Source organism: Phoxinus phoxinus (assembly GCF_949152265.1).
Source record: "Phoxinus phoxinus genome assembly, chromosome: 14".
Classification (NCBI taxonomy): Eukaryota; Metazoa; Chordata; class Actinopteri; order Cypriniformes; family Leuciscidae; genus Phoxinus; species Phoxinus phoxinus.
In genome coordinates, this window is record NC_136889.1 from 9,622,189 (window position 1) to 9,649,176 (window position 26,988).

At 36.7% G+C, this 26,988-nt stretch overlaps 2 protein-coding genes and 1 long non-coding RNA gene across 8 annotated transcripts in view; 1 reads left to right on the forward strand and 2 right to left on the reverse strand.

The window, feature by feature from the left end:
• The window catches only part of trim8a (tripartite motif containing 8a), a 23,298-nt gene extending 17,271 nt beyond the window's left edge, over positions 1 to 6,027 (reverse strand). The window contains exons 1-2 of one of the 3 annotated variants that reach the window (XM_079635836.1): positions 5,897 to 6,027; positions 3,518 to 4,195 (exon numbers count right to left, since the gene is read on the reverse strand). In XM_079635836.1, the coding sequence (XP_079491962.1) occupies positions 3,518 to 4,111 (594 nt within the window). In that variant the 5' untranslated portion in view covers positions 4,112 to 4,195; positions 5,897 to 6,027. Of the gene's footprint in view, positions 1 to 3,517 lie in introns of all 3 variants that reach the window. The other 2 variants (XM_079635835.1, XM_079635834.1) reach the window with 2 other exon arrangements.
• LOC307010822 lies at positions 5,201 to 6,681 on the forward strand. The gene is made up of 3 exons (XR_013800280.1): positions 5,201 to 5,331; positions 5,951 to 6,066; positions 6,545 to 6,681. It is a non-coding gene; the product is annotated as an uncharacterized lncRNA (long non-coding RNA).
• On the reverse strand, positions 6,342 to 22,164 carry sufu (suppressor of fused homolog). Of its 4 annotated transcripts, none has more exons than XM_079635837.1 (13): positions 21,678 to 22,164; positions 21,284 to 21,418; positions 19,200 to 19,336; positions 18,005 to 18,147; positions 17,682 to 17,767; positions 17,186 to 17,258; positions 16,573 to 16,729; positions 16,345 to 16,447; positions 11,115 to 11,153; positions 10,385 to 10,519; positions 9,792 to 9,930; positions 8,249 to 8,317; positions 6,342 to 8,149 (listed from the first exon to the last, which is right to left on the reverse strand). In XM_079635837.1, exons 1-13 carry the CDS (start codon positions 21,827 to 21,829, stop codon positions 8,060 to 8,062), a joined length of 1,458 nt encoding a protein of 485 aa, XP_079491963.1. In that variant the 5' UTR covers positions 21,830 to 22,164; the 3' UTR covers positions 6,342 to 8,059. The 4 variants fall into 4 exon arrangements, with proteins under 4 accessions (XP_079491963.1, XP_079491964.1, XP_079491965.1 ...); XM_079635838.1 differs by having other exon boundaries at positions 16,573 to 16,726; positions 21,678 to 22,066; XM_079635839.1 differs by lacking the exon at positions 11,115 to 11,153 and having other exon boundaries at positions 21,678 to 22,085.
• Positions 22,165 to 26,988: the final 4,824 nt, after the last annotated feature.

Consider the following 26,988-nt stretch of genomic DNA (forward strand, 5'->3'; position numbering starts at 1 on the left):
TTTGGCCATGAATCTTACAGGAAAGAAGAAAATATTTGTAGGGGGGATTTATTAATCAGTGAACATTTCAAATCACTGAGAATAAACATATTTGGAGCCATAAAAAATCTTTAATATGATTTACCTTTAAAATTAGCTTTTAGATAAGAAAGTACTTATATACTAAAGTGTTTATTTTAGGTTGATAAACTGATGGAACAGATATAATAAAATATTTTTAGTTACCCTGCTACTGAACATTACAGGTGGCACTAAAGCTAGTTTTTCACACTTATCCTGACTGGCTTTGGGGCAATTATTCACTATTAACTTAATAAAGCAGAAGACCCGATATTTCTCGCTCTAAAGTCGAGTGTTGACAGTCTCATTATAAAGGTGTTAACATTCAGCTGGCAGGGCACAGGGATTCAGGATATGACAGAATCTAGGTATATATTCATGTTCCAGCACAGAACTAATGTTTCAAGAGGAAGTGACAGCTTCAGCCTTTGAAAGGAAGTTTACTCTTGTTCACCCAACCCATCTAATAGGTTCATTCATGATAAAAAATTAAAAACAGTAAAACTGATTAGGAAAACAAAGTTCAGTCTTTTCAAGTTCTCAGTACTCTGAATGTTTAATTGAGACTTTGCTAGGCTACATTTTGTCCCTCAGAGCGAAACCTTTACATTAAATAAAATGTTCAGTGTAAATATTAGTTAGTAGTGGGCTACTATATAATACTGACAAAAAGTACTTTGTATGTATGTGTTTATGTAAGTATGGGCAATAAAACATTAGTAAACAAATAAAAGGTCATACAATATAATCATAGTAGTTCTTCAAACAAGCTTTTTGAAGCTTTCCAACATTTTGTTTAAAATATTCAGCTGAAATTAATTTTTAGCCTTGTTGCCAAAGAACTACTTAAACTGGTTGAATTTATGACCTGAGAAGTGAAAACACGACATAGGTTTTTTAAAAGTTTATTTTAAATAAGGTTTCAAAATAAGGTTTGTGGTTAACACAAGCTTAAAAGGAACACTCCACTTTTTTTGGAAATAGGCTAATTTTCCAAGTCCCCTAGAGTTAAACAGTTGAGTTTTACCGTTTTCGAATCCATTCATCCGATCTCCGGGTCTGGTGGTGCACACTTTTAGCATAGCTAAGATTAGACTGTTTTTAGAATCTCAAAAACGGTTTAATCAGATTCAATGATCTATGCTAAGCTATGCTAAAAGTGCTACCGCCAGACCCAGAGATCGGCTGAATGGGTTTGAAAACGGTAAAACTCAACTGTTTAACTCTAGGGGAGTTGGAAAATTAGCATATTTCCAAAAAAAGTGGAGTGTTCCTTTAAGATATTTTTACATTTTATTCTATGATACAAGAGAGGCACTCCACCAAAGACATTGTACAAAGAGATTGTAGCTTGGCATTGAGAAAGGTCACATGTGACCGAAACGTTTGACACTTTTTTCCGTAAAAGCATTTGATTTTATTTCGCTTTTTGACGTCTCTTGTCTTTGGTGGAGTGTGCAGACTCTCTTGAAGTGCCTCTATAATGAATTGAATGGAAGTCTTTGTCTACGCACCTCATATGGACTCATTTTAAGGCGCGGTGAGTCCCTAGCTTCTCTTCTATTCTATGATATAAAACACACCAGTAATACCCTCTTGTGATTTTTTTTTTTAAAGCTTTAACTTGTCTTGTAAAAGGCAGTTGCTAACAAGTATCTAAATGGACTACAGAGGTTGTCGGGGACATTAAATGTCATCGAACTCATCTACTCACTAGTCTCCTTTGACAGCCTCGTTGTGTTTATAGTCCTGCTCTTGCAAGCTATTAGAACTAACTATTTAGGGAAAATGCTTTTTTTTTTTAAAGACCGAAAGAGTTGACGGAAAATGAGTGATGGTGACATTGAAGTCATGATGAGACCATGGTGTAGTTTGTTTATAGCCTACGTTTAGCTTTTGACCTTTGCCGATTGTATTTAAGCTTCGAAATTCATATAAGTTGTGTTAATTTATGAAGATTATCATGATAAACAAACCGTAAGAAGAATCATCAGCTATTGTTAATCACAGAACTTGTTTTCTGCTATAATCCAAATGTCAAAGGAAAAATACTATGTGTTTTTGTCGAGGGAACCAGGGAGATGCTAAAATATTTAATCCCTGCACCACCCTATTGTGCAGTTTTTTCAGCATGCCTGGTTTTACATTGGGCAACTGCCTTAAAGGCCCACTGAAGTGCCTTGGGATGCGCAGCTTTGTATGATACGTTGATGTAATTTCCACCGAAACAGGAAGCTAAGGCGGGACATATTGAATGGCTCCTCCCCCTTTTCAAATATCCAATAGCGTTTAGTTTACCTCACAGACTGTGGGCACCATAAAAAAGCGAATCCGAGCGCTGACGATACGTTGGATTCAATAGTAGAGGAGTGAATAAATTCTAGCCATTTCCTTCTTAACCAATGTACAGTTGGAAAACGGAATAAAACTCGAGCGTTTGAGCAACCGAACACACATCTCCAACTCATATTGCTCTGTGACGTGTTTGGCCAGGTGGTATTTATATCACAGGGGGCGGGACTTTAGATTCTAGAGAGCATTTGATTGGACAGAAGATGTGATGAGAAGCTGAAGTGATGTCATAAAAATCTGTGATCCATTTTAGGGTAAGTGAGAGACTAAGTTTTCAATGATTATATCTCCTAAATGCGAATTTTGTCGTTGTTTTGGAACACACAAGCTTATTCATAACTTTAAGGCTAACATATTCATACTAAATGCAACAACAAAAAAAAGTGTGATTTCAGGGGGCCTTTAAAGTTGGCATGAAATATAAATGCATCTTGATGATCTGATGTGAAGAATTCATCGATGCATGTTTTTTTATTTTATGTTTTGACCTTGTAATTTGACCTCGTAAGTTTTAATCAAAATAAGTCATAATTTTGGACTTCGGGCGGACAGTGATTTCTCAAATCTGCGTAAGATCATCACCCGCCTCCACCCAATCAACATCCAATGAATAGAACCAAGTCCCATCCTACATTTTTTCTCTTTTTTAATAATTTGTTGCTATTTCTTTTTCAACCAGACAGTTGACAGTAGCCATTGACTTCCATAGTTTTTTTTCCATATTATGCAAGTCAATGGCTACTGTCAACTGTTTGCTTACCAACATTCTTCAAAATATATTATTTTGTGTTCAGCAGCAGAAAGAAACTCATACGTTAATATGTTCAGAACAACTTGAGAGTGTGTAAATGACAAAATTTCCATTTGTGGGTGAACTATCCCTTTAAAGAACCATATTCAATTATTACATGTTAGCAAAGTACATTAAGGGTAATATGCCAAATTCCATAAGGGGTCATGCATTTAACAGGGCTAAACCAGTTCAGGGCCTGAGTTACCACCAGGTTAATCCATAGTATCTAATCTAAAATGGACTGGGCTCAGTCAGTCCCTGATACAGGCGGAGTCTAGGTACGTCCCTAGAAGTTCGGAGCAAAGCACTCACCCTGATGTCATTGCGTCGTACTTCCACGTCGCGCACCGCATGGCCATGGTTTGGTGCACATCTGGAGAAGCAGCAGTACTGGCAGACCGCCACCTGTTCCACATCGCAGTGATAGAGTCTGTATTCGTCATGGTGCGGGCAGCTCCAGGCCCGGACCTCCTCAGTCGCCACCAGTAGATGTCCAGGAGCAGGACAGGGCTGCTGGAGATGCGTCTGGATGTGAGACTGGCAACACGGTGCATTACAACGAAGACACACTTTCTGCGCTTGAAGAGGAGGCCCTCGCCTGCACAGAATGCAATGCAGAACGGCCGGCGCTTTTTCGACGTTCAGCGCGTTAAATTTCTCCACAATATTATTGAGTTTGATGTTTTTCTCCAGGTTTGGTTTCTGGTTGTACGCGTGGTTGCACTCCGGGCAGCGCACATTGGCCGTGTCTTTGGCCCAGGCCTCGCTGATGCAGTCCCGGCAGAAGTTGTGTTTGCATGGCAGCTGTACGGGCTCCACGAACACATGCAAACAAATGGGGCAAATGAGTTCCTCCTCAAAGCAGTTCCGCCAGCTCTCAGCCATCTCAGCCATTTGATCAGACATCCCGTCTTGACTTGATCCGCTCGTGGAAGGCAAACATCAAGTTCTAGCACCGTCCTAACAACGTTTCGCTCATTCTCGTGACTCCTTCATTTATATCCAGATGTTAGGTCAGTTGATGAAGACCATGCAAGCACAGAAGCCCCAGAGAAACAGCTGTTGATCAGACCCAAATATGCCAAGGGAGCGTTTCTGCTCCTGGCAAAGTTAAGTCAGCAATCAAATACCACAGCCGGGCGTGAATAAATGACGCTTTTGGAATGAGAGGAACTTGCCCTTCTTTATCGACAAACGTATATTTGATTAAACAAACTAAAAACACAAACTTTAATTCTGGTATTAATTTAGAGAGGGCGAAAAATGACTTAATTTAAAATGATCCTAATAGGAAAAAATGAATGACTGGTGCTATGTTTAAGAACTTTATAAGCGATTACTTTTTTGATAGACGAATAACTAAGTGAAACAAATAAAACATAATATGCTTTATGAATAGTTTATTACCACAAAAGTAATTATTTAATGTATGCAAAGTTGGTTTGTGATCCAAATACTGGCACATTTATTTTCATCTTTGTTTTGAGCTTTCTCTGATTGTTAAGCTAAACATGAATGAATGACCATTATTTTAAAATAAAAACCGACCGATATATATTAAAAATGTTGTTACTTTACCTGTAAATAAGCTATTCTTCAGATACCCCGTAAATTGTATAATTAATCGTTAAAAACGACAATGGAGAACCGATGAACGAGCAGTAGTGTGAAGAATTTGTAAAAAAAAAAAAAGTATCGGACAAACCAATTATCAGTCTATCTTTAATTATGGCAACCGAATGAAACACCAGTGACAGACGGAGCCTCACTGACAGATGCCTGACTATCCGTTGAAAGATAATAAACTACTAGGTTAAAGGCTTAAACATCGTCTAAAGTCCAATGCCAGTCAACATAAGATCCGTTAAATCCAAGTGAAAATGTCTAATCATCGGAAGCATAGTCTTTTGCTGGGTTTAAAACAGGAAAGGGTGACGCCACAAGTTCTTGAAGCACTGAAACGTCCTTTCGCACGCATTTACTGAAGCAGTCGATCACGCATTTGATTTGTGCTCAGGGCACATGACATTTGCCCTGCTGGAATTATATTAAAAAAGTAGACCTGAGCCTTTGTGCTGCTCGTGTACTACTATATCGATAGGATTTCTGTCCTCTACAACTATAAGGTAAAGCCAGAAACACCATCTATCTAATGCCGTGACGCGATTTTGAATGAACAAACAATTGACGCGTATACTTGAATGCCAACATGCCCTCGTAGCATTAAACCCCACAGAGCAGCGATTTGATCGTTGTCAAAGCTATTCTCTCGCTATCTGTGTTGGTTGAACATTATAGAATGATCCATAACGCGATCCCTGTCCATGTTTCGCCTTATGTTTACCTGCTCGCACTTACCAGAGACGGATTGCGTTCATTTATAGTGCCTAATGTCATGTATTTTTATGTTGACGAAGCTAACTCGCCTAAAATATTCATGTATCAAAGCCTACATCAATACCTTTGTTGCTCTTAAAGGAGACGATATCGTTTGGCCCTTGTTATCGCTTATCAGCCATCTTGTTTTCCTGTTTAACGCGAATTAAAAACGACGTATCTATTTACTTTTCCTCTCATTTGTATGCCCTTTATATAGACGCTTCACGTAAAGCGAAAAGATCCAGTTCAGCGATCATCCAGGGATATCACGTCCTTTAAAATGTTAATCCTGGTGGAAATCAGATGCTTTACCGCCGTATTCCAATCTGCGTCTGTTATTATTTATGATTTTTTTTTCCTTTCAAGCAAATCCTAGATGAGAGGAATGCAGGCACAGGACTGCAACTCAGGATACAGTTCACATACTCCCCCTTCCCCCGATCACGTGACCAGCGCGGACTTGACACATAAAAATGGGAGGGGTAAATATACGGAGGCGGGGCTTGATTTAAAGGGACATGTCTCTAGTTTTTTTTTTTTTCTAGTTTTTTGTGATCTGTCCAAAATTATTTTTCTCTGCAGTAAATTAATCACTTATTTAAAACTTTTAAGCATGGATTAAGAAGTGTTCCAGTATTTTTTATTTATTTAGCAGCTTACCCTTAAAAAAACACCTTAATAGTTAATGTTAACCACAAACCTTATGTGGTATCTGTCAGGAATTATTAAGCAGCAATAAACCACACGAGGCAGGAGTAACGAACTTCATCCATCTTATTTACTCTTTCACTGCTCGCAAACATTACATCATTACACAACACTACAAAATAGTAGTCACAAAATAATTAACTCATAACACCATGTTAACCATGAACATATCTTATTTTACTCGAATAATGAAAATAAAATAAAAATTTAAACTGGAACTCATGGCTTTAACGTGTTAATTCTGGGTTTTAGGACTGAACGGAGATGGCAGAGTATCCTGAAGTCAAAGATGAAATGTAGGGGTGACCTCGCCTTTTTAGTAGCTGCCCCTAGACTCTGGAATGTCTTACGCATTTCTATTAGATCGCTTCATCTTTGTCCATTTTTAAATCCAAGCTAAAAACATATCTCTTTGATTTGGCATATAATCAGTGATGCAATTTCATTGCACTGTATTTTATTGATGATATTGTTCTGTAAAGCCTGTTATGTAATGTTTTAATTTTTCTTCTTGTTGTGCAGCACATTGGTCAACATTGGTTGTGTTCAATGGTGCTATACAAATAAAATTGACATCTCAACAGCCCACTGGAGTGCTGTTATTATTTCACATGCAAAGAGGGCATTTACATGCGTGTCTTGAAGGGACAGCATCAAAATACAAGGCATACAATTCTTAAGGTCAGAGACAGACTTGGTTCTCCATGATAAATTTTGGTGCCTTGGTCACACACAAAAAATTACTTGGATGTGAATCATGATGAGTTGTCATCATAAAATAATATATAATTAAATGGGAAATAGGCATTCTTTGCACAAACAGTCAGACTTGTGTAATCAAAATGAATGCAAACACCCTGATTTTTGTAAATTTAATGCACTTAAGGGTAACAAAACCACAGGCAGTGTAGTGATTCTCCAGAATATAAAAAAACACCAGTACACTCTAATTAAATTCATCTTTAAAAAGCACAAATAAAGGTTCTTTTTTACACTTTGACCTATATTATTGAGCACATTTCCCAAAAATTACAAAAGCACATTCTAGAAAATTGATTGCCATTCAGGAACCAGTTTGTTTGCTTCCCTATAAAGACTTGGAATGCAATCATAAAGTCAAATGAAAAGTAAATAGTTAAAAATAATAATAAAATAAAACCAAGATCAAGGAACTAATTGATGATTCTCAACTTTACATTATACAGTTTAAAAACACCCATACTGTACAGGCTTTGGTATTGTGTAGGTGAACTGACTAACCACTTAATGCAGACCATCAACCTTAAATAGACACTACTGTATCTTATACATGTAAATTGAGTAAAACCAGATACTCAGACTTAACAGAATTTTTTAGATAAACATTTTCCTTAGTATGCCTTCCTTCACATTACAAGCAGGATTTAGAAGAGCGGATTTTCTCTCAAAATGACACTTCAGTCCATTCCAAGGTGAATAAAGGCACCAGTGCTTGCACATTGTCTTGTGCTGCTAAATATTCAACAAGAAATATAACGTGTCTTTTGAAACAAACCAGAAAAACAATTGCTATTTTTTTAAGCTTCCTTATGAGTAAATAGGTAGACCAATACAAAGACAAGTGGTATAACGGACAAAATGTTGTACATTTACAATGATCTCAGGGAAAGGGGAAAGCATCTGAAAGTCAGTTTCCTTCAGCCGTCTACAGGCACATGCGTCTGTCAAAAGAGTTGGGCTCCTTTCTGGAGATGCGGGTTTGTAATCAGGGACAGTGAGCTCCCAGTCTTATTGCAGTGGGCTGTCAAACACAGTGTCAGGCAGGACGGAGATCTTTAACTTCTTATCGGGCCAGCTGTACTCCTTCGGCAGCTTAGACTGGGTTAGGGGTAAAGAGATACACAGCGTGTTAAAATAATCGAACGTTTACAAAATCATAGTGAAATCACTTAACGTGAGGTGTAGGTAGAACCTTACCATTTCACGGGTGCACAAATCCTGAATGTCAGCTAGCATCTGGTCTGCAAACTCCTCAGTAAGTAATATCTAAATTAAGGAGATCAGAATAAGGTCACACATAAGGAACAACATTGAATTTTAAAGGGGACCTATTATGCCCTTGATTTTGTTTGTGGGGTCTATTATAATAGGTTTGGAACATATTTTTCACATATTTTACATTATTGCAGCAACTCTCTTCCCGGTCTGTCAGTAACGCTCTGTTTAATTCTGCCTCTATGAAGCCCCTCCTTCCAAAAAGCACAGTATTCTCTGATTGGTCGGCTGGACCAGTGTGTTGTGATTGGTCAACCACTTCGAGCGCATTTTGGAAATGTCACGCCCCTTACCATAAACACGAGTTTCAACACACTACTAACACAACTCAACCAGGCCTCGCCTCTTTTTTCTTTGCGAATGCCTTGGGTGGGAATTATTTAAATGAGGGATATTGTGACATGTACGTTCCCAGAAGAAACTCAAGACTACAAATCAAGGCATTTCAGGGAGTTCAGAATCAGTGCTTACTGATATAGAGAATAACTCCCTTTGGAGAGGACTTTGTGCTTTGTAACTTTTCTCATTCTCAAACAGCAACATTACACACTAAAGAATGTAGATAATGTTAAAAAGCATAACAGGGCCCCCTTTAAAGGAGAACTCCGGTGCAAAATGAACCTTTGGTCTAATTACACATTGTTACCTAGTCAACCGTTATCTGAGATTTGTTTTCATGATTATCGAATGTAAATAGTTTTATCTCTAAAAACAGTTTAGCCTATAACGCTAGTATAACGCTAGTATATGGGGCATGGAGTAATGACAAATAAAAATCGCTTGTTAATACCACTAACAAGGCTCAAAATAGCCCCACACTAACACGGTAGCATAATGAGGGTCCCTACATGCAAACCGAAGCATTGAGAACTTTGACAGTGTCCAGACAGTTTAATAAGAAGATATTTTATACATACAGTCAACTTCACGTATACAAGCAGAATCCATCTTGGAAAAACAGACTCTATCAATCGATCTACGAACCACCGATCCAAATGCGCTGGACCATATGAGATTCTACACAGTTCAGCGCATTTGGATCGGTGGTTCGTAGATCGATTGATAGAGTCTGTTTTTCCAAGATGGATTCTGCTTATATACGTGAAGTTGACTGTATGTATAAAATATCTTCTTATTAAACTGTCTGGACACTGTCAAAGTTCTCAATGCTTCGGTTTGAAGGTAGGGACCCTCATTATGCTACCGTGTTAGTGTGGGGCTATTTTGAGCCTTGTTAGTGGTATTAACAAGCGATTTGTATTTGTCATTACTCTACGCCCCATATACTAGCGTTATACTAGCGTTATAGGCTAAACTGTTTTTAGAGATAAAACTATTTACATTCGATAATCATGAAAACAAATCTCAGATAACGGTTGACTAGGTAACAATGTGTAATTAGACCAAAGGTTCATTTTGCACCGGAGTTCTCCTTTAAGGGATTTAATAGTAATATGTCTGTTACCTGCAGCCATGGTCCATGCGCAGCATACGGATGCTCTTCTGTGGCAAAAGCCCCTTCCACCCCAGTGGATACAAAGGTGATTGCTGTATCTCCATTAATGCTTTTATATGTGAAATGTCGGCCATGAAGCAGCCGACCTCTACAAGAATAGGTTATAAAGAAAAAAGCTGAATGAATCATTTACATGGACATTGATAAGTGTCGTATCTCTTAAAACAAGCGCTAAATATCAAAGGCTAAAACTATAAACAACCTGATGTTCATTTTCTCCCTGCTCTCATTTGGACTTTAAACAAAGGCTTCTCTGTGAGCCTCATCTCTGTTTCGGTCCAAACAAGGAGATTACATAAAACTCATATCCCACTCTTTTAGAGCCAGCGAAATCAGAGTTGTTAGCTTTTCAGTGAGTTTAGTTTGTTTGTAAAACTGTAATACATTGGTAATATGAACAAAGTGCAACTCAGCACGTGTACTTTTATTTTTCACTTCTGAGTGAATTCACAACCCCTGGCCCCTTTTAAAGTTAAGGCCTTAGCTAAGTGGGTTTTGAGAAAAGATATGGCAAATGGAGCTTCCTACAGTGCATGTCCTACCTGAGGCACAGTGGGAGAAGTGTCCCAGACTCTTGGTTGAACTTTAGGTGCACACTTTCCAGCTGTCGTGTTCGTACCAGCTCGTGAGGGACAATAGCAGCCGAGCTCTCGCTCTCCAGACTGTCCTTACGACTCCTGGGATATAGAGAATTAGAAAATGTAAATAAGAAAACTGAAACTGAATGAAGGCGACAGTTTAACAGATCAATTAGAAATGTGATGCGTGTCCAATTTGTGTCCAAGTGTCCAATTTGTATGTTTGTATGTATGCACAATCAAACTTTATAAATGTCATCGCATTAGTATAATGAAATATCAAACCTCAAATGGCAAGTGCAAACAAATAATGCTAGAGCTTTTCAGTGACCTTCAATAAACAATTTGTCAGTCTTAAGGTAATTTTTCAATTTCACACAAGTGTCCTAAAAGAGTAACCACGTTCATCGCATTAACTATGAACATGACCCACTAACGTTAAACAACCACAAATTGTCCAAATACTGCAATGATTCATACATTTGTAGCTTAAGTGACCAAATACGCTTCGAGGCCGCTGTAAATAAGTAAAAAACTGAAATAGTTCAGAGCTTTGTTTTTCCTCATTGATCTAACAAAAAGTCACTTGCAGACGCTCTACTGAACACCCATTTTCAAAGTGGAATAAAGAAGAACTGTCTCCATAGCCCATTTGCTGAAGAAATAGTCTGTTTCACTCGTAGTTGGCTCTTACCTTGATATCTGCTGGGTCTGGAAATGTCCAACTGATTGTCTATGGAGAAATTAGGGGCAGATTTGTACCACAGCGAAGTGAATAAATGCATTTACCACTACTGCCAAATGGCAAATCAATTTTATTCCTTTCAACAGCTACTAAGAACAGAAAAAAAGTAAACTCTTCCCTCTTTTAAGAGATTTGAAGAGCATTTTTAAATGAATCTACATATTTGAAATTTGGCAATTCAGTTGCTACTCTAAGGCAACTGAAGGAAGTGCAGAAAAACAAATTGATCAACTGATTACACAAGTAACATTAAAGGTAGGGTAGGCAATTTTGGAGAGGCTAGAAATAGCAAGACAGCAGAGTCTGCAAAGTGTCACGAGAGTTAAATTACCTCTAGTCTCAAAGCACATAATACAATAATAAGGAACGCAAACAACTTAGAGAGCATTGACTTGTACCACCTGACTGCTGCAGATTTATTTCGCCGTTGATAGTGTTGCCATAGAAATGCATAAATCCGAGTCTGAGGACGTGAACAGCTCTGGGTAAAACTTCACAGGTTGCCATTTCTTAATAACAGTAGTTATGACGTGAAAGCAGCATAAGCTTGTTGTTTTGGATCAGAAGGAACTGTAAAAGGCAGGCTGCTGTTTGTTTACAGCGCTCTGTGACTGTCTGTCTATAACTCTGCACAGCCTCATGAAACGCGCTGAGGACGCGTAATGTCTGGGTGTGCGGATGTATGGAAATACATAGGATGACAGGCAGGTAAGGACATGCTATTATTGCATTCAGACTGCTTATTGATTGCTATCAGGATCTGAAGAGAGTTTCAACCAGTCTAACCAAAAGTGTTTATGAAAAACATAGCCTATATATATATATATATGTGTGTGCATTCTTCCAGCAGTGTGAACGGAACCTCATACTAAAATACTCATAATACTACAGGAAACACTCAGTAAACACTCAGTATTTCATTATTCACCACAACACTGCGGTTCGCTACTGAATTTATAGCGTAAAACACACAGCGACAAGCAAAGTAGTCAGGTTACCCAACGAATGACTCTTATGAGCAGGGATTTTTTACTGAATCAAAACATGTATGAATCAGTTGGAGTGGATAATGAATGAATTTCCCATGATTTTCATCATGTCCAACTTGAAATTCAATACAACAACTTGGATCACAAGTTCTAAAAGAATCGTTAATGAAACAACTGGATTTGCTAAGAAGAATCTGAACCAGAATCGCTAAATTCTTTATGATTGCCATCTCCATTCATCAAATTCATTCATCAAAAAAAAAAAGTCAAGAAGCCTAAAAACCTTTTTCTCTCTATGAGGAAAATTTATACAGAAGTGAACGTGATGTTATTTCTTAGGAAGCAGTCATCGCTTAAAAAAACAAAATCCACCTTCAGTCCAAACTCTCTTTAAGCTTTAAACTGACAAATACTGCTCAAAGTAATAAATAGTGTCAGGATGCCATTATCTAGGAATGACTACTAGTTAGGGCTGTAACGATACAGCAAACCCACGATTCGGTTCGTATCCCGATTTCTGACCCACGATTCGATACAAACCGCGATTCTTGCGAGGAGGGAGGATTTTAAAAGCCAAATAAATAAATAAATAAATAGCTAAAGCTATAACTCTGTTTTCTTGTAACAAAATACTTTTGAAAAACAAACAGAAATATACTCCATTGTGGAGATGATTCGAGCATGTTAAAAATTCTTCTGAGGTAACCGAGGCTTACTGTCTGTGCTGTAAACCACAAATAATATATTGCCTATTCCGCATGACCCGCATCTCAAGCGCAGGAATAACGCTTGCCACAAAGTGAACGCGCCTATATAGAGAAATGCACACTTCCTAATTAGCCTAAGCCGCCATTTCTTTATGTTTTGAATTAACGTTAAATCAAGTAAACGTATTTCAAGCTTTCTAAGTTTCGATTCGTTTATGAGGTGAGCTCCAGTTCACGCGCGCGCCGGTGCCACACACACACACACACACACACATACAAGCAAACACCGCGCGCTTTGCTCACGACACTTGCTCTGGTGTTTGCTTGTGTGTGTGTGTGCTCGCGCGCGCGCATGTGTGCGTGTGGGGGAGAGGTGCGATTTTTGAATAATAATCAAATGATACCCAGCGATCTTTGAATATTATTTTTGCTTGAAATTCCCATACCTAATATGTAAAAGACCCCGTCACAGCCCTAGGATCTATTCTGGACGAGAAAGATAAGTCTGGGAAGAGGTGTGTCGATCGCGATCTGCCTTCTCATACCGCGACACAGGATCGTGGATCTGAGTGTCGCGATTTCGGTTTAATATCGTAAATCGTTACAGCCCTACTACTAGTACATATATGGGTGAAAGACTTTCAACAGAATGTATGCAAAAATTCAAAGGAGCACAATATTCTTGATAATATTTAGCATCATGTTGGCAACATAACCAACTGCAGCACTCCAGGATGTATGTTTGAATCTCTGGCTGGGCTACAACTAGCAGGGGGCCATGAGCAAAACAAGAGGGTGCAGACAACCTGATAGTGAGATTAACCCAGACAAACCATGCTCGGAGATGATCTGGATTGCACAGCGTTTAATGAGATAAGGATGGAGTGCTTAAAACAGTCACCCGAGTTAACTGCCATCATCATGGCCTTAATAACAAAGTAGCATGCGCTAAATTGCTGATTTGTTACAAAGTTGAAATTATTATAGGTGTATAGTATAATACAGACCTGATTCAGAAGCACATTTGTACTGGCAGACTATCGGCACTTGAAGCTAATTTCCTGAGCAAGTAATATTATGCTGTACAACAGCAGGCCAGCTGGCAAGAGTCAGCACTCGTGAGGACAAAGATTGAAGGGACAGGCTGTGTCTGAATAATACCTGCAGGTAATTATCCACATCCAAATGGTATACCATATTCAGCTGTTAAGCTGGACCAACCAAAGCTCAGAAAATTCATTCCTTTAAAAATGCAGGCCTGCTTAAAAGCCATTTTTAACTGTGCAGTGTACACCAAATAGGAGTGGGCGGCATGACTAAAATCTTATATAACAGTCCTGTATCACATAATATCATGATCAGTTAACTTTGCAGAGTTCTGTCACACTTCTCTCTTGCAGTTTATATTGGCTGTTGAGATGTATCTTTTTAGTGTCAGATGATTTATGGATGCTAGAAACTCATAAGCAATGCCTGTTGTTATTAATAGGCTTATAGCTTAATTTATAGGGGTGGAGATTGACAGATTTTACAAATTAGTTTGATTCTGATTTTATTAATAGGCTTATAGCTTAATTTATAGGGGTGGATATTGACACAGATTTTAGAAATCTGTTTGATTGATTGATTCAATTCAACATCGATTCATTTGGATATACATCATGTGCAGTACAATTAAATTTTTCTAAAGGAAAAAAATCTGTCCATAGCTCAATAGTTAGCTAGAAAAAATAACTAGGCCACATTTTTATTATATTTTTTACTTAACCCATTCATTGTTTTGTTTTATTTACTGTATGTTTTATTTAATGTATGTTTGAATAAATCTGTCATGAAAGCTAGTTATGTCAGTTTAAATATTTATATTTCAGCAATGAAATGGAGTAGAAACATTAAAAGGTTGATATAAAAACTGCCTTTTTGTGCAGTTTAAATGTTTTTATAATTCAAAGTTGTTTAATGTTGATAATATAAAAAAAATAGCAATTGAACAGTTTAAACTGTTCCCTGCATAGTGGGGCACACACACAGAGGCGCGTTACAGATAGCACGTGAATAACTAATTTATTCCTCTTTCTTGTCTCCTTGCACTTGAACTTACACCATCTCGTAAGTATTCTTGTAAACAGAGGTTAAATGAACGTAAAAAGTTGAAAAATAATTCGGATGATATTGGATCCATGCATTACGTCTTAAAGTGACCGCAGCCTATAAACAGGCCTACCTGCTCCTCTCCATGACATTGATGTTAATCAAACAACAAAACACAGCTTTAACAACCGTGAACACAATAGTGTTATTTTACATTCTAAATTTCCGTACCTGCATACTACTGTTAGACCTTGCTTTATTTGTAACTTTGTTATATTTATCTATGCTTGTAATTTGTGTATTTGCTCATGTCATTACTGACTTTTTCACTTGTCTTTAATAATGTTTGAAATGTATTAGGCTAGTAGTTATTTTGCTGTGATATTGAAGCACTTAAAACGTGCTTTAAGTAATAAATGGAAAGCCAAGTTTAAAAAAAATTTAATGATCCGAAAAATAATGATCATAAAAAGTCATATGATCCGACCATGAGTTTTGAGTTTTGTGATCCGTTGCACCACTAAAGGACACTGAATGGCTTTTCTGAGGTAAATGTAACGTTACATGACAGTTTACAAGCTGTTTTACTGATGTCTTTCTGCTTTAAAAACACTGATTAAGCCATTACATGAAAAATAATACATTTCAGTAAGTTTCTTTCAACATGCCTTCTAATGTTCATTCATGTTTATTTATTACATGGTATAACTAGCAGTACAGTTGAAGAGATGTTCGGTTCACTTTAGTTCCGCTTGTAATTACTGGATGGCAGACATGTTTACCAATAGTGCACAAGTTTAGTGCAGTTTTGGTCATGCATCAACTGAAAAGAACATCAACTAAAACAAGACTGATCTTGGGATTTAAGAATCAATATTGGTTCATCAAAATGATGATTGATTGAAATAAAGAAAACAATATTGTCCAGCCCAACTTATGATTTACATGTCTGTGTATGCTTACAATGCTCAACCACTGCACTATAATGCAATGACAGTAGACCTACATTAACTAATACTCACTTTTCATGATTCGCAGCAATTATTATCATAATCTCGATCATTTATGTGATTAATTGTCAAGCCCTGTGTGGTATAAATGATAAAGCAAAATCTCTATCTAATGACAAACTTTTCACACCACGTATATACAGTCACATCACCTAACCATAGTGCCAAATATCTTTTTTTCTCTTATCCATAAACCATAAGGATGCCATCCAGTCCCAAACAAGTGGCATAGCAAACCAAAGCAGTTTGGTGTCCTGAAACAAACGCCTCAACCTGCTACTTCCAGAATTAAGGTCACAGCTCTGGGTAAACCATACATCTGCTCGACCCGTATAATCACACAGTACTGAAGCTCTGATTGTCATGAAAGGGCAGGACTTACTGTGGCCGGTCGTGACTGTGCCTCTGACTGCTGATGGGAGGAAGGACAGACTTGCTGTTAATCTCCAGTCCTTTCCTCAGCGCTTCTCTAATCTGTTCAGTGTCTGAATGAACAATACACAAATACTTGACACAACAACACAGTAATTTGAGCCAATACAACATCTCTGAAGCATACTGGGTTCGGTGTCTTGTTACTGGGTCTGAGTCTGTCCTTAGAACTCCTCACCTTTGTCGGACAGCCTGCGTGGCTGTGACCCAATGCAAATGCTCCTGCTGTCGTCCTCATCCTCGGGAGGTCGGCTCAAGTCATCCCAGGCACACTTGGCACTGACACCGCTCAGGTTCGAGCCGTCCGTCTCTATGCCCTTATCCACTCGTTCCTGCTTGGAATGAGCAATCAACACACGCACAAATCAGCAGGGGAGCAGCATGGCTGGACATGTGTCCGTCTCGGAACAGAGAGGGCAGAGGACTAACAGGTTGAGTTTAACAGCCACAAACTTAATTACACTTGTTACAAAGGATTTCTATTTTAAATAAATGGTGTTCTTTTGAACTTTGCATTCATCAAAGAATCTCTGACAACAAAAACGTATCAGCAACTGTTTATAACATTGATAATGATAGGAAAGGTTTCATAAGCATCAGCATATTGGAATGATTTCTGAAGGATCATGTGACACAGTAATGGCTGCGTCACATGGTTAAAATATTTATATATTATCACATAAATGCATGGTGACTCCAAAACAGTGTAAAAATGAGCATAAATAAATGTATATCTTGGAGCACTAGGAGCAAAATTCTAGGTGAACCAAGCACACTACAGAAAACCTTACTTGCAAATGTGGATCAATGTCAAATATGGTTTCCCCTCTTCTCATATCAGTGATTAACCATGGACCCCCAGCACTGCAAACAAAACAGCAAAAAAGACAAACAACATTTCAGAATTAATGAAAAACAAGAACAGCACAAAGCATCTGAGAGCAAATGAAAGCTCCTGACCCAGTTACTATAGAGTTACAGCATTCAAAGTACAGTACTCTTATCTACAACGCCCAAAATGCCTCAGCAAGAGTAGAAAAGAAACAGCAATAAGTAACACAACAAACATTTTCACATTTGCTTGTAGGAAAATGTACAGACATACAACTTCACTCATCTATAAATGATTTTCAGCAAGAAGAGAGAGGCAAAGTAATACATCAAAGGAATTCATTTAGCTTCTCAGCTGGTTAAATCAGTCCTGCAGATTCTTTAACACAGTTTTCCCACCAATGGAGCAGGAGTGTGTCCTTGGGCTGTCTCGTGGCTGGCTGTGGGATTACTCACATGTGCACTCCTCTCAGCAGGTCCAGAATGCCTTGACCGTTCCACTGCTGCGCTGCCTGCAGTTCCTCTGTGCAAACACCCACAATCTGATGAGCACAGAAGGAAAAACTTAATTTACACCAATCACAAGGAGATTTATGCATAGGAGGACAAGGTTAATGAATGCAGCATACAAAACTGAATCTAGATGGCTACATGAACATATCATGAACCAATCTCAAGGGCTAAAGAAAAAAAAAAAAAAAAGAGAAACTAAATTACTGTAGAAATTATGTTAGCCTAGTCAACAATCTTATTGAAACTGCTAGCATGTTGTGCCTGACCTGAAGGAAGCTGACGAGACCAAAGGGGGTTTGAACTGGCACCATCTGGGGGTCTTCCGTCAGAAGCATATGCTGGATTCTAGACTCACTGTTGTCCAACGGACTGTGCCACGAAATGTGATCACCGCTGCAGAATGTGTTTTCTGTTACATAGAAAACAACTTGTCTGATTGGTTTGCATTTTAAAGAGATTAATATGTTAAAGTTTATTTTAGTTTGATGATTCTATATTTAATATAGTGCATACACCGCCGGTGGAAAAACAAATCCTGGTTACTACTGTTACCCATACATTTCTATGAGAAAAAAAATAGAAATTTCCAATAGATTTAGCTATTTTTACACTAACAACACTACAAAAAAGTTTGTATGTTTGCACTTCTACTAAGCAAAGCTCAAACAAATGAGTAGAATGCCACATTCTGGTAATTTCAAACAATCCCATCAGACTAAATTTAATGGACATCATGCTCCACCTATTGGCTCTGCAGTGAGCAGCCTCACCCTTGTTTTGGTAACATGGTTGCAACCAAGCTTTATTTCAAGTTTGCAAATATCACTCAAGCTTGATTAATACAGCTTTGAGACAGAATAGGTATAGATAAAAAGGTCAGAGAGGCTGAGAAATGGTCATGAAAAACTAAATTATGGCTGTTTTTGGCTAAATAAATGACTAATATACAAGCAGACCAAAATAATAATTAAATCCCTTTAAGGGAGCCCACTTAGATCAATTACGGTATATTAAATGGCTTAAAAAGGGTTAGTTCGCCCAAAAATTTAAATTCTGTTATATTTAATTGACCCTTACATTGTTCCAAACCACAAACCAAGTCTTTCATTAAAATTTTGGAACACAAATGGATATTTTTAAAGAAATTCATATGAATCGAGGGGGCAAGGCAGTATGGTTGAGCTTTTGTTTGCTATAATTTAGTTCTCCATGCATGTTCGCTGATCAATTTTTATATGTGAATAAAAGTCATCATATAAAGGGTTCATGTGTTTTACAATTGTGTAATAAACAATTCGAATCATATTGATTTATTTTACCATTGAACCATCAGAGTTCTAAAAGGACTAAATGGAAAGACAGAAATCTCTCAGATTCCATTAAATATACCGGATATACCCGAATATAAGATGACCCTGAATATAAAACTTTACCCCTTCAGATGGGGTGCAGGTACAGTACCTGATTGAAACACATATCGAGCCAGGCCTTGCATGAGCTCAGCTGGCCAGGTAGGTGGTGCTGTCTCTCCTGCTTCTCTTCTCAGGCGAAAGGTGAGCTCAAAACCAAAACCACTTGGGCCCTCTAGACCTGTGAATCTATAAAGAAGCAGAATACAGCTGTAATTCAAGCACCATCAACCTACGTCAACACAACTCTTCACGTATAACTAAACATCAGACTCTTCAGTTTCAAATCAACTGAATATCAGAAGCTTCCCAGGCTCAAATTTTCTATTTTGTTCATATTTTTTCCTGAAGAAAAACAAATATAAATGGCGAACCCAAAATATGAAATGCCATGAATTGATATTTACAGAGTAATCCACTATTTTGTAGAGCAGGGTGAAATTTTTTTACCTGAGATTTGGAGCCAAATTACAGAGTGGTAAAAATGACTTTAGAAAGATGGCAGCAGCATTATTTTATTTTTACACAGAGATTGGTTGGTCTATTAGTAAAATATATTGACTTTAGCAATCTTTGTTAAATTATATACCAAATGTGACCCCGTAGTCCGAGCGCTAATTATGATAACAATGGTAATCTAATCAAATAACACCAACGCCTGTCATTTTCTTCTTAAGAAAAAAATATGATGTTCTTAAGAAACTATTTGAGAACTTCTTAAGAATTTTTTCAAGAATTGCACCCAGGGACATTTTTACAAACTTATCTTAAGAATGTTCCTAACTTCTTTCTTAAGAAGATTTTCATAAATCCGGACCCTGCTTAAACTTTTATTTTAGTATCCATATTTTTAAGGCTAAATTATTAAATTCCAGAGATATTGGGATCTTAATGTGGGTCCATCAGTAAATTGTAGATATTTCAGGGGTCAAAATCCAAATTTGTGTCACTTTGCATACAGCTGATACTTAATGAATTTAAAGGGGAATGTCTGAAGAACAAATAATGTTGAAACTAGAAATGTATCTTGTTTCTGTCTATCAAAACAACTGCATACCAGTGCCAAAAATACACTGAAATATGCAAATTTGAAGCACATTAACTTGCTCTCAAAGGTTTATTTATCAGAATCTATATTTAAATTAGTTTCAGGAATATTTGGATTGGATTATTCAGGAATATTAAAATTGTAAATTTTAACAGCTTCTGAAGCTGCCAAGAGTTTAAATACACACTCTCATAACTACATGTTACCAGATTGACATCCCAAAAGCTCTGGGACTTAACCATATAGGGTCTTAAAAATCAAGATTCCAAAAGAAATGTTTCATAGGAACATGAACCTAAAATGATATCAAGATATATTTAATACTTCTTGAGTTACAGACATGCACACTTTGGAATGTTTATTTTTTTGGTACTCAGAGAGGTATGTTGTTTGAAAATATTTCGATAGATATACACAACAAGATGCATATCTAGTTTCAGTATTACTTGTTTTTCAGACATTCTTCTTCAAATACATTAAGTATCAGCTGTCACATTTGGTTTCTGACTATTGTAAACGGGTAAAAATGTAAAAAAAAATAATAATAATAATAAATTGACATTGCACCGCATTGAGATCCCCATGTCTGTGGGATTAAACCATATAGGGCTTTAAATATAACAAAATAAATGTTTATTGAGAAAGAAAATTTAGAATAATTTTAAGATATCTTAAATACTTTTTGAGTTACAGGCATGCAAACATGCAAAACACAAGATGCGCTTTTTTTCCACTTTTGAACGGTCACGTGGGCAAAAAAGTTGTTAAGATTGCTAAATCAAAACATTTTACTAATAGACCTACCAATCTCTGTGCAAAACAAATAAAATAAATAATGATGCTGCCATCTTTCTAAAGCCATTTTTACCTCCCCAGTAAATTCATCCATGACATCTAATATTTTGGTTTTCTTCTTTATGTATTTCCTTCACCACATGTTTTTTTTTTTTTTTTTTTAAGGACCCCTGCTTGAGTTGATACGGAATAGATCAGATAATTATGAACATCAGAAGTTTCTGGTCTGCTGTAATATTATCATGTCATCAAACAGTTGTAGGCCTAAACATCTCATAATCTGTCATTCTTACTCATGAACTCTGTTGTCCCCATACAAGTCACTGAGACCCAGGCTGACGTAGTGCCAATGCTCCGGTACATCTTGTCCAGGGCATCCCATGTTTCTGTACATACTAATGTAGTCCAGAGGATCTGGACCCCCTAACCTGAAAAGAGGATTATGAGAGGAAAGAGTGAAACACTGAGATGAAAAACTCCACTTGAAAGTTTGTTATTTGCCTAATAGTAATGCTTCTGCTGACTGAAACTTGCTTATTACTGAAACTTGTGTATCTTTGTATCATCCAGTAAGTTATAAAGTTAAAACTATTCGTCAAGCAAAATTCTGTCTGTTTTGTTTTAGTTGTTGTTGTATGTTTGCATATCAAGCAACAACATAAAACTGTAATGCTTCAGACGTCTCACCAATATTTCACAATGGCTGTGACTTGCAGCGGGTTCGCCTGGTCGGGATACAGGCGTCTGCATTCCCCATAAATGGCCTGCAATCCCGGGGGAAAGAGCGAGGCGAGGCCGAGGTGCGCTGCTGCTCCGCTGCTAGGCCGCATCTCATCCATCCCCACACGGCCGCACCAAACAGTGGAAAAAAGTTGTCGAAAAGCAAGAAAATTAGGTGTTCTTTTTAACTTCCGATTCAAAAAAGACGATTCAATCACTTATATTGGAAATGTGATTTGTACCACTTTCCCCCCTCTGTTTAGCCCCTGTTGCAGTTTTTCCTCTGTGGTTTGATGTCCAGAAAGGGGACGTGGCCAACACTTTGATTGACACTTGATCGACCTAATCAGAACAGCTGTTAGAAAGACGAGAAATGAAAGCCGTAAAGCGTTTGGACGAATCTATTGTGATCCATGAGGAGGTGGGGCTCAGAGACATCCATAAGGAATATGCCACTCACAAGAACACAACTGTTTCTTTTATTCTTATTTCTTTATTAGCTTTGCGACATTTAAAGACGAATTTGTCTATTTTCATAATTTAGGCCTATGAACTGTATAATTATGAACAATTATAAATGCATTATGTCTTCCAATTCAATACATTTTATAACATTCTGTTAGTCATTTAATTTATACTTAGTTTTTTTTAATGTTTCTCTGTTCTTTATTTTACTGTTTCAGTTATTTACTGCTAATATAACTTGTATTTCTATTTTGTAAATTTGTATTTTTTTCACATAACAATGATTTAAGAAAAAAAAAATCCATAAATATGTTTCATTTGATATAGGCTACTATTAATTGCTAATGCCTAAATTTGTTTTTTAATCTCATTGTTTATCTACTGTATGTTCCAAAGTGGGAACAGACCACCTGCTGGACAGACGCTAAAAAGTATTATTTGAATCACCATAAGTCTTTTTTTTTCAGACGAATTGTAACTCATTCTTGTTTTATGAATGCTTTGTGTTTTTAGATCCAGATCTTGTCCGTGTTTGAGCTCAAGATGTCATAATTTCTGGAAAGTGATGTAATGACATAACTTTCACAAATGCAACAACTACAGCAGTCAGAGAGTTCAACTGATGGCCTCATGTGGTAAATTAGTCATTTCTGATGTTATAGAAATAGTTTTATCCTCTACAATTTATCCTTATATACTTCCTTAAATAATATAATGCATATTAATAAAATAATGATCTCTGTGTTTGTTAGTGAATACATTCTAATATTTTGTAACTAAATATGTTGTCCTGGCATTATCCGTCTGTGTGGATGTAAAGGGCCTATTCTCTATTATATGCTAAAGGGAAATAAGAATAAAAATGAAAGATGAACAATATATCCAGAAAATCACTTACACTACAGCTTGTAAGAACAGATTATTTATGCTCACTATACCGGTCCTGTTTATGGCATGACTGATAAGACTACGGCTACAACATCGTGTTGATGTTATGTGGTGCTTGGCTACCAAAACCCTTTGTTACCATTTGTTGCAGGTAATGTGTGTTACACAGAAAAGCAATGGAGTCTTGACATGTTTAACTTTATTTTCCATTTTCATGACATGAGTAATTAACATTGCATTGCTTAATCAGATGCAGTAGCAAGTACTTGGTTTTCAATGTTTCACTTTGGCTTAAATTCTAATATGGAAATTAATTAATTACATACTGGTATTTTTTAATACAATGTAAAAAAACGTGTCTGTAGGTGCATTCTATCAAATTATTTATTTAAACTTAAGTAGTAAGTAATATGAAGTGGAACCAATTTTTTGGTAACACTTTACAATAAGGTTCATCTATTAACTAACATGAACTAACAATGAGCAATACATTTGTTACAGTGTTTATTAATCTTTGTTACTGTTATAAAAATACAGCTGTTCATTGTTTGTTCATGTTAGTTCACAGTGGGTTAACTAATGTTAACAAATACAACCTTTGATTCTAATAATGTATTAGTAAATGTTGAAACTAATATATAAGATGAATAAATGCTGTAGAAATAATGTTAATTTATGTTAACTAATGTAGATAACTAATGTTAACTAATTAACCTTATTGTAAAGTGTTACCAATTTTTCTTATGCAGCTGTTTTAATGAAATTTCCGTTTCAATGATTCTTCGAAAATTACATCAGAACTCACACTGCTTTCTTACCAATTATGTGTGTTTTTCAATGTTTACTTTGTTTGTTTGTGTTGTAAGATTGTATGTTCTTTTGTTTAGACCCTGAATTGTTCTAGGGATTTATTTATTTCATCCAAACTTCTTACAGTCCTCATTGGACGACCCATGGCCACTTTTTGCCTCCAAGATTATATGCAGGGGCCAACGACCCTTTACACACAAAGCACCAGGAGCTATAAGGACACAGCTGAACATAGAATACCACCATTTTATATGGACCAAACCAAACAGTTTCTTTTAGTCCTATTTGGTATTACCAGCAATAAAGTGTGCTTTCTCTGCCAAATGTTGCTCCAAGACAAGTCCCAGGATTCAGTCACCATGAGATGTCTAGTGAAGCATAGCCGGAAGGGTTCACCACCCTGAAGGGTGAGCTGCACTGGGGGAAACTCCAAAAGTGTTCGCTGTGAACTGAGAGCTTCCAGACTTTGTGAAAGAGGATCTAAGGCGGGTGTAGGGCACTTACACCCGCACAGCTGTGAGGATCAGCTATCAGAACGGGGAGTTTTTAGTGCGAGGGAACCCTCATGTGGGTGAACAGGAATAAAGGGTGGAGAACAAGGTTCTGCAAAAGGAAACAAGTCTTCCATGTGAGTAAAAAGGAAAGAAAAAGAAGAAGCAAAAGAGAGTGTAGTAATCTTATAGTGTGACTTGCTAATGTATGTTTATAAGTCAGCTTATTTGATTGGGATTAAACAATTCTGAGTGATTATATAGATTATATGATTATATGATATGTGTGTGTATATGTATATTTATATGTGTGTATATAGTTGATGATGTAAAGAATAAATCTAGTATGTAAATAGGAATATTTATACCCCCGGTTTCACAGAGAATGCTAGTCCCAGACTAAAATGCATGTTTGAGCATAATATATGTCAGTGTTATTGTTTTGAATCAAGATGCACACCAGTAATATTTTTTTCACACACGTTTATAAAAGCTACTTAAATGTCCTAATTGAACTAAGGCCTAATCCAGGTTTAATCTAAGCCCTGTCTGTGAAACCGGGTCTTAATAGTTTGTATTGAATCTGTCACAATCTGAGTTTCACAATTTTGGTAGATTCTTTATTTAACCACAATTTAATTTGACACTCTACATTTTTTTCTTATTTACACACACAACACAAAAGTAAATTTTTTCCCCAAAGGTTACTGGAGTATGTTTTACATTTAAAACAAATACTATTTTAGTCGTTATACTTCAAAATTCAATCCGTTACTTGCAGTTTATTTGTAATTATTAGTGAAATTTGTAGCAATTTCTGAGTGGAAATTGTTAGTAAATTCTACACCAGTATTTTTTTTTACTTTTTTCCAGTGAAACATATACTGTATACTGTTATCATATTCCCATCTTCAAAATGCCCATGATACTGTACTTTTGATACAGAAATAATGTATTTGTTTTCGATATGTAAAAATTTTAAAAAAGAATATAAACTTTTTCTTACAATATATTTGTTATTGCCAACAAGGAAAAAATACATATTTAACAAATTTGCAAATAACCCTTGAATTAAACAATTTTGAAATGATAATGAGCTATTAAGTCTCTAAAAATGTAGGTATAATGAGAAGCCACTAATACCACTCCTATACTATTGATCTTTGAATTGAATGACTGTGTTGATTGTCAATATGATATTTGTACAGGTTTTGGAGTTGTGTTGGGAATGTGTCCATTACTCCAGATTTCCAAGGAATTGATCCTGAGTCATTTGCTGGGAATAAGAGATAAGACATGCCTGTGGTTATACAGCGTGGGAGTCAGTGCATCATTTGCACGTCAGCTCACCACCGGCTTTTTAAAAAAAAAATCTGGCCATGTATATCCAACCTAGAGACATAAGATGAATACATATCATAAACCATCTAAAAAGCACTGCTGAACATTTGACCTATAAGTTGTTTTTTTACCCATAGGCGCCCCCAGAACTTGAAAAGGGACATTCATGGATCACGGAAGCAGTGGACAGACTTTGTTCATTTGATAAGCACACCCAGAGTGTCTGATAAATGTGAGTTAAAAATACTAAAACGTTAAAAATATGAATAAACAATTTAAAAAAAAAGCAAAGAACACAGGAAGGTGGTTTGAATGATTTGTAAACATTTATTGGAGCACAACATGTAATCTCACTAAATATCTCAAACGTCTACCACTGATATTGTAATACGGTAAAAAGTAACTTGTGACAAACCTATTTTATTGACCTTTTCTTGGTACTTTTTTGTTGTTGTTGTTGTTGTTGTAGCAGATATTAAACACAATGCCAGAAGAACTGAGCCCATAGATGAACTTTTTATGAAAACCATCTATGGAATTCAGTTCTCAGGGCTAAGTGCTCAAAACATACTTTGTCAGCATTTACTAAACTTTTAAAAAAAGTACACTCATATGGTAATGATAAAGAAATGCTGTTGTCCGTCAAGTGTATTAAAATGGTTAAATTCCACTCAGAAACCCAAACCGAAAGCTACTCAAAGCTTTAAAAAAACACATGAACAAACAACCAAGAAGCTCTGATCTTTTGACCGTTTCAGAGCTCAAGACTTTTGGGTTGTTGCAGCTTCAATCTCTGGGAAGGCCAAAGGGTTAGTGATGTAATCCAACTCAGGTTTTTGTCTGAATGTTATCTCCATCACATATTTGTTTAATGTTTGATCATTACTTAACTGCTGCGAAAATGCACTGAACTTCATGTCCTTAACTGAGTACCTGCCACACCTGAGGACTTTCAGGAAACTGTCTCTTCCCAATAAACGGCACTGAACCAGTCGAACTGCCCTGATGGGTGCACAGTTGGAAACCCCCTCTGAAGAACCAGAAATATCTATTATTTTTTCCTGTTCTCTCATGAATACATGCCACATTTTGAGTTGATATAAAAACTACACGTGTGTAAGTGTACAACTCTGACATTACAGTTAAATGATTAGAAATCACATAACAACACAACATTATTTTATTTTATTTTGTATTTTATAGCCAGTAAAAAAAATTAAAAAAAATTACACACCACACATCTCTCATAATTAATTTTACACGTATTTTTCTCCCAAAATACA

Coding starts and splice junctions, on each gene's coding strand:
- sufu (XM_079635837.1), bottom strand. CDS start 21,829: ATGGATGAGATGCGGCCTAGCAGCGGAGCAGCAGCGCACCTCGGCCTC. Junction 10,520..11,114: donor CAGACCCAGCAGATATCAAG/GTAAGAGCCAAC, acceptor TCTATATCCCAG/GAGTCGTAAGGACAGTCTGG. Junction 8,318..9,791: donor CGCATGGACCATGGCTGCAG/GTAACAGACATA, acceptor TCCTTAATTTAG/ATATTACTTACTGAGGAGTT.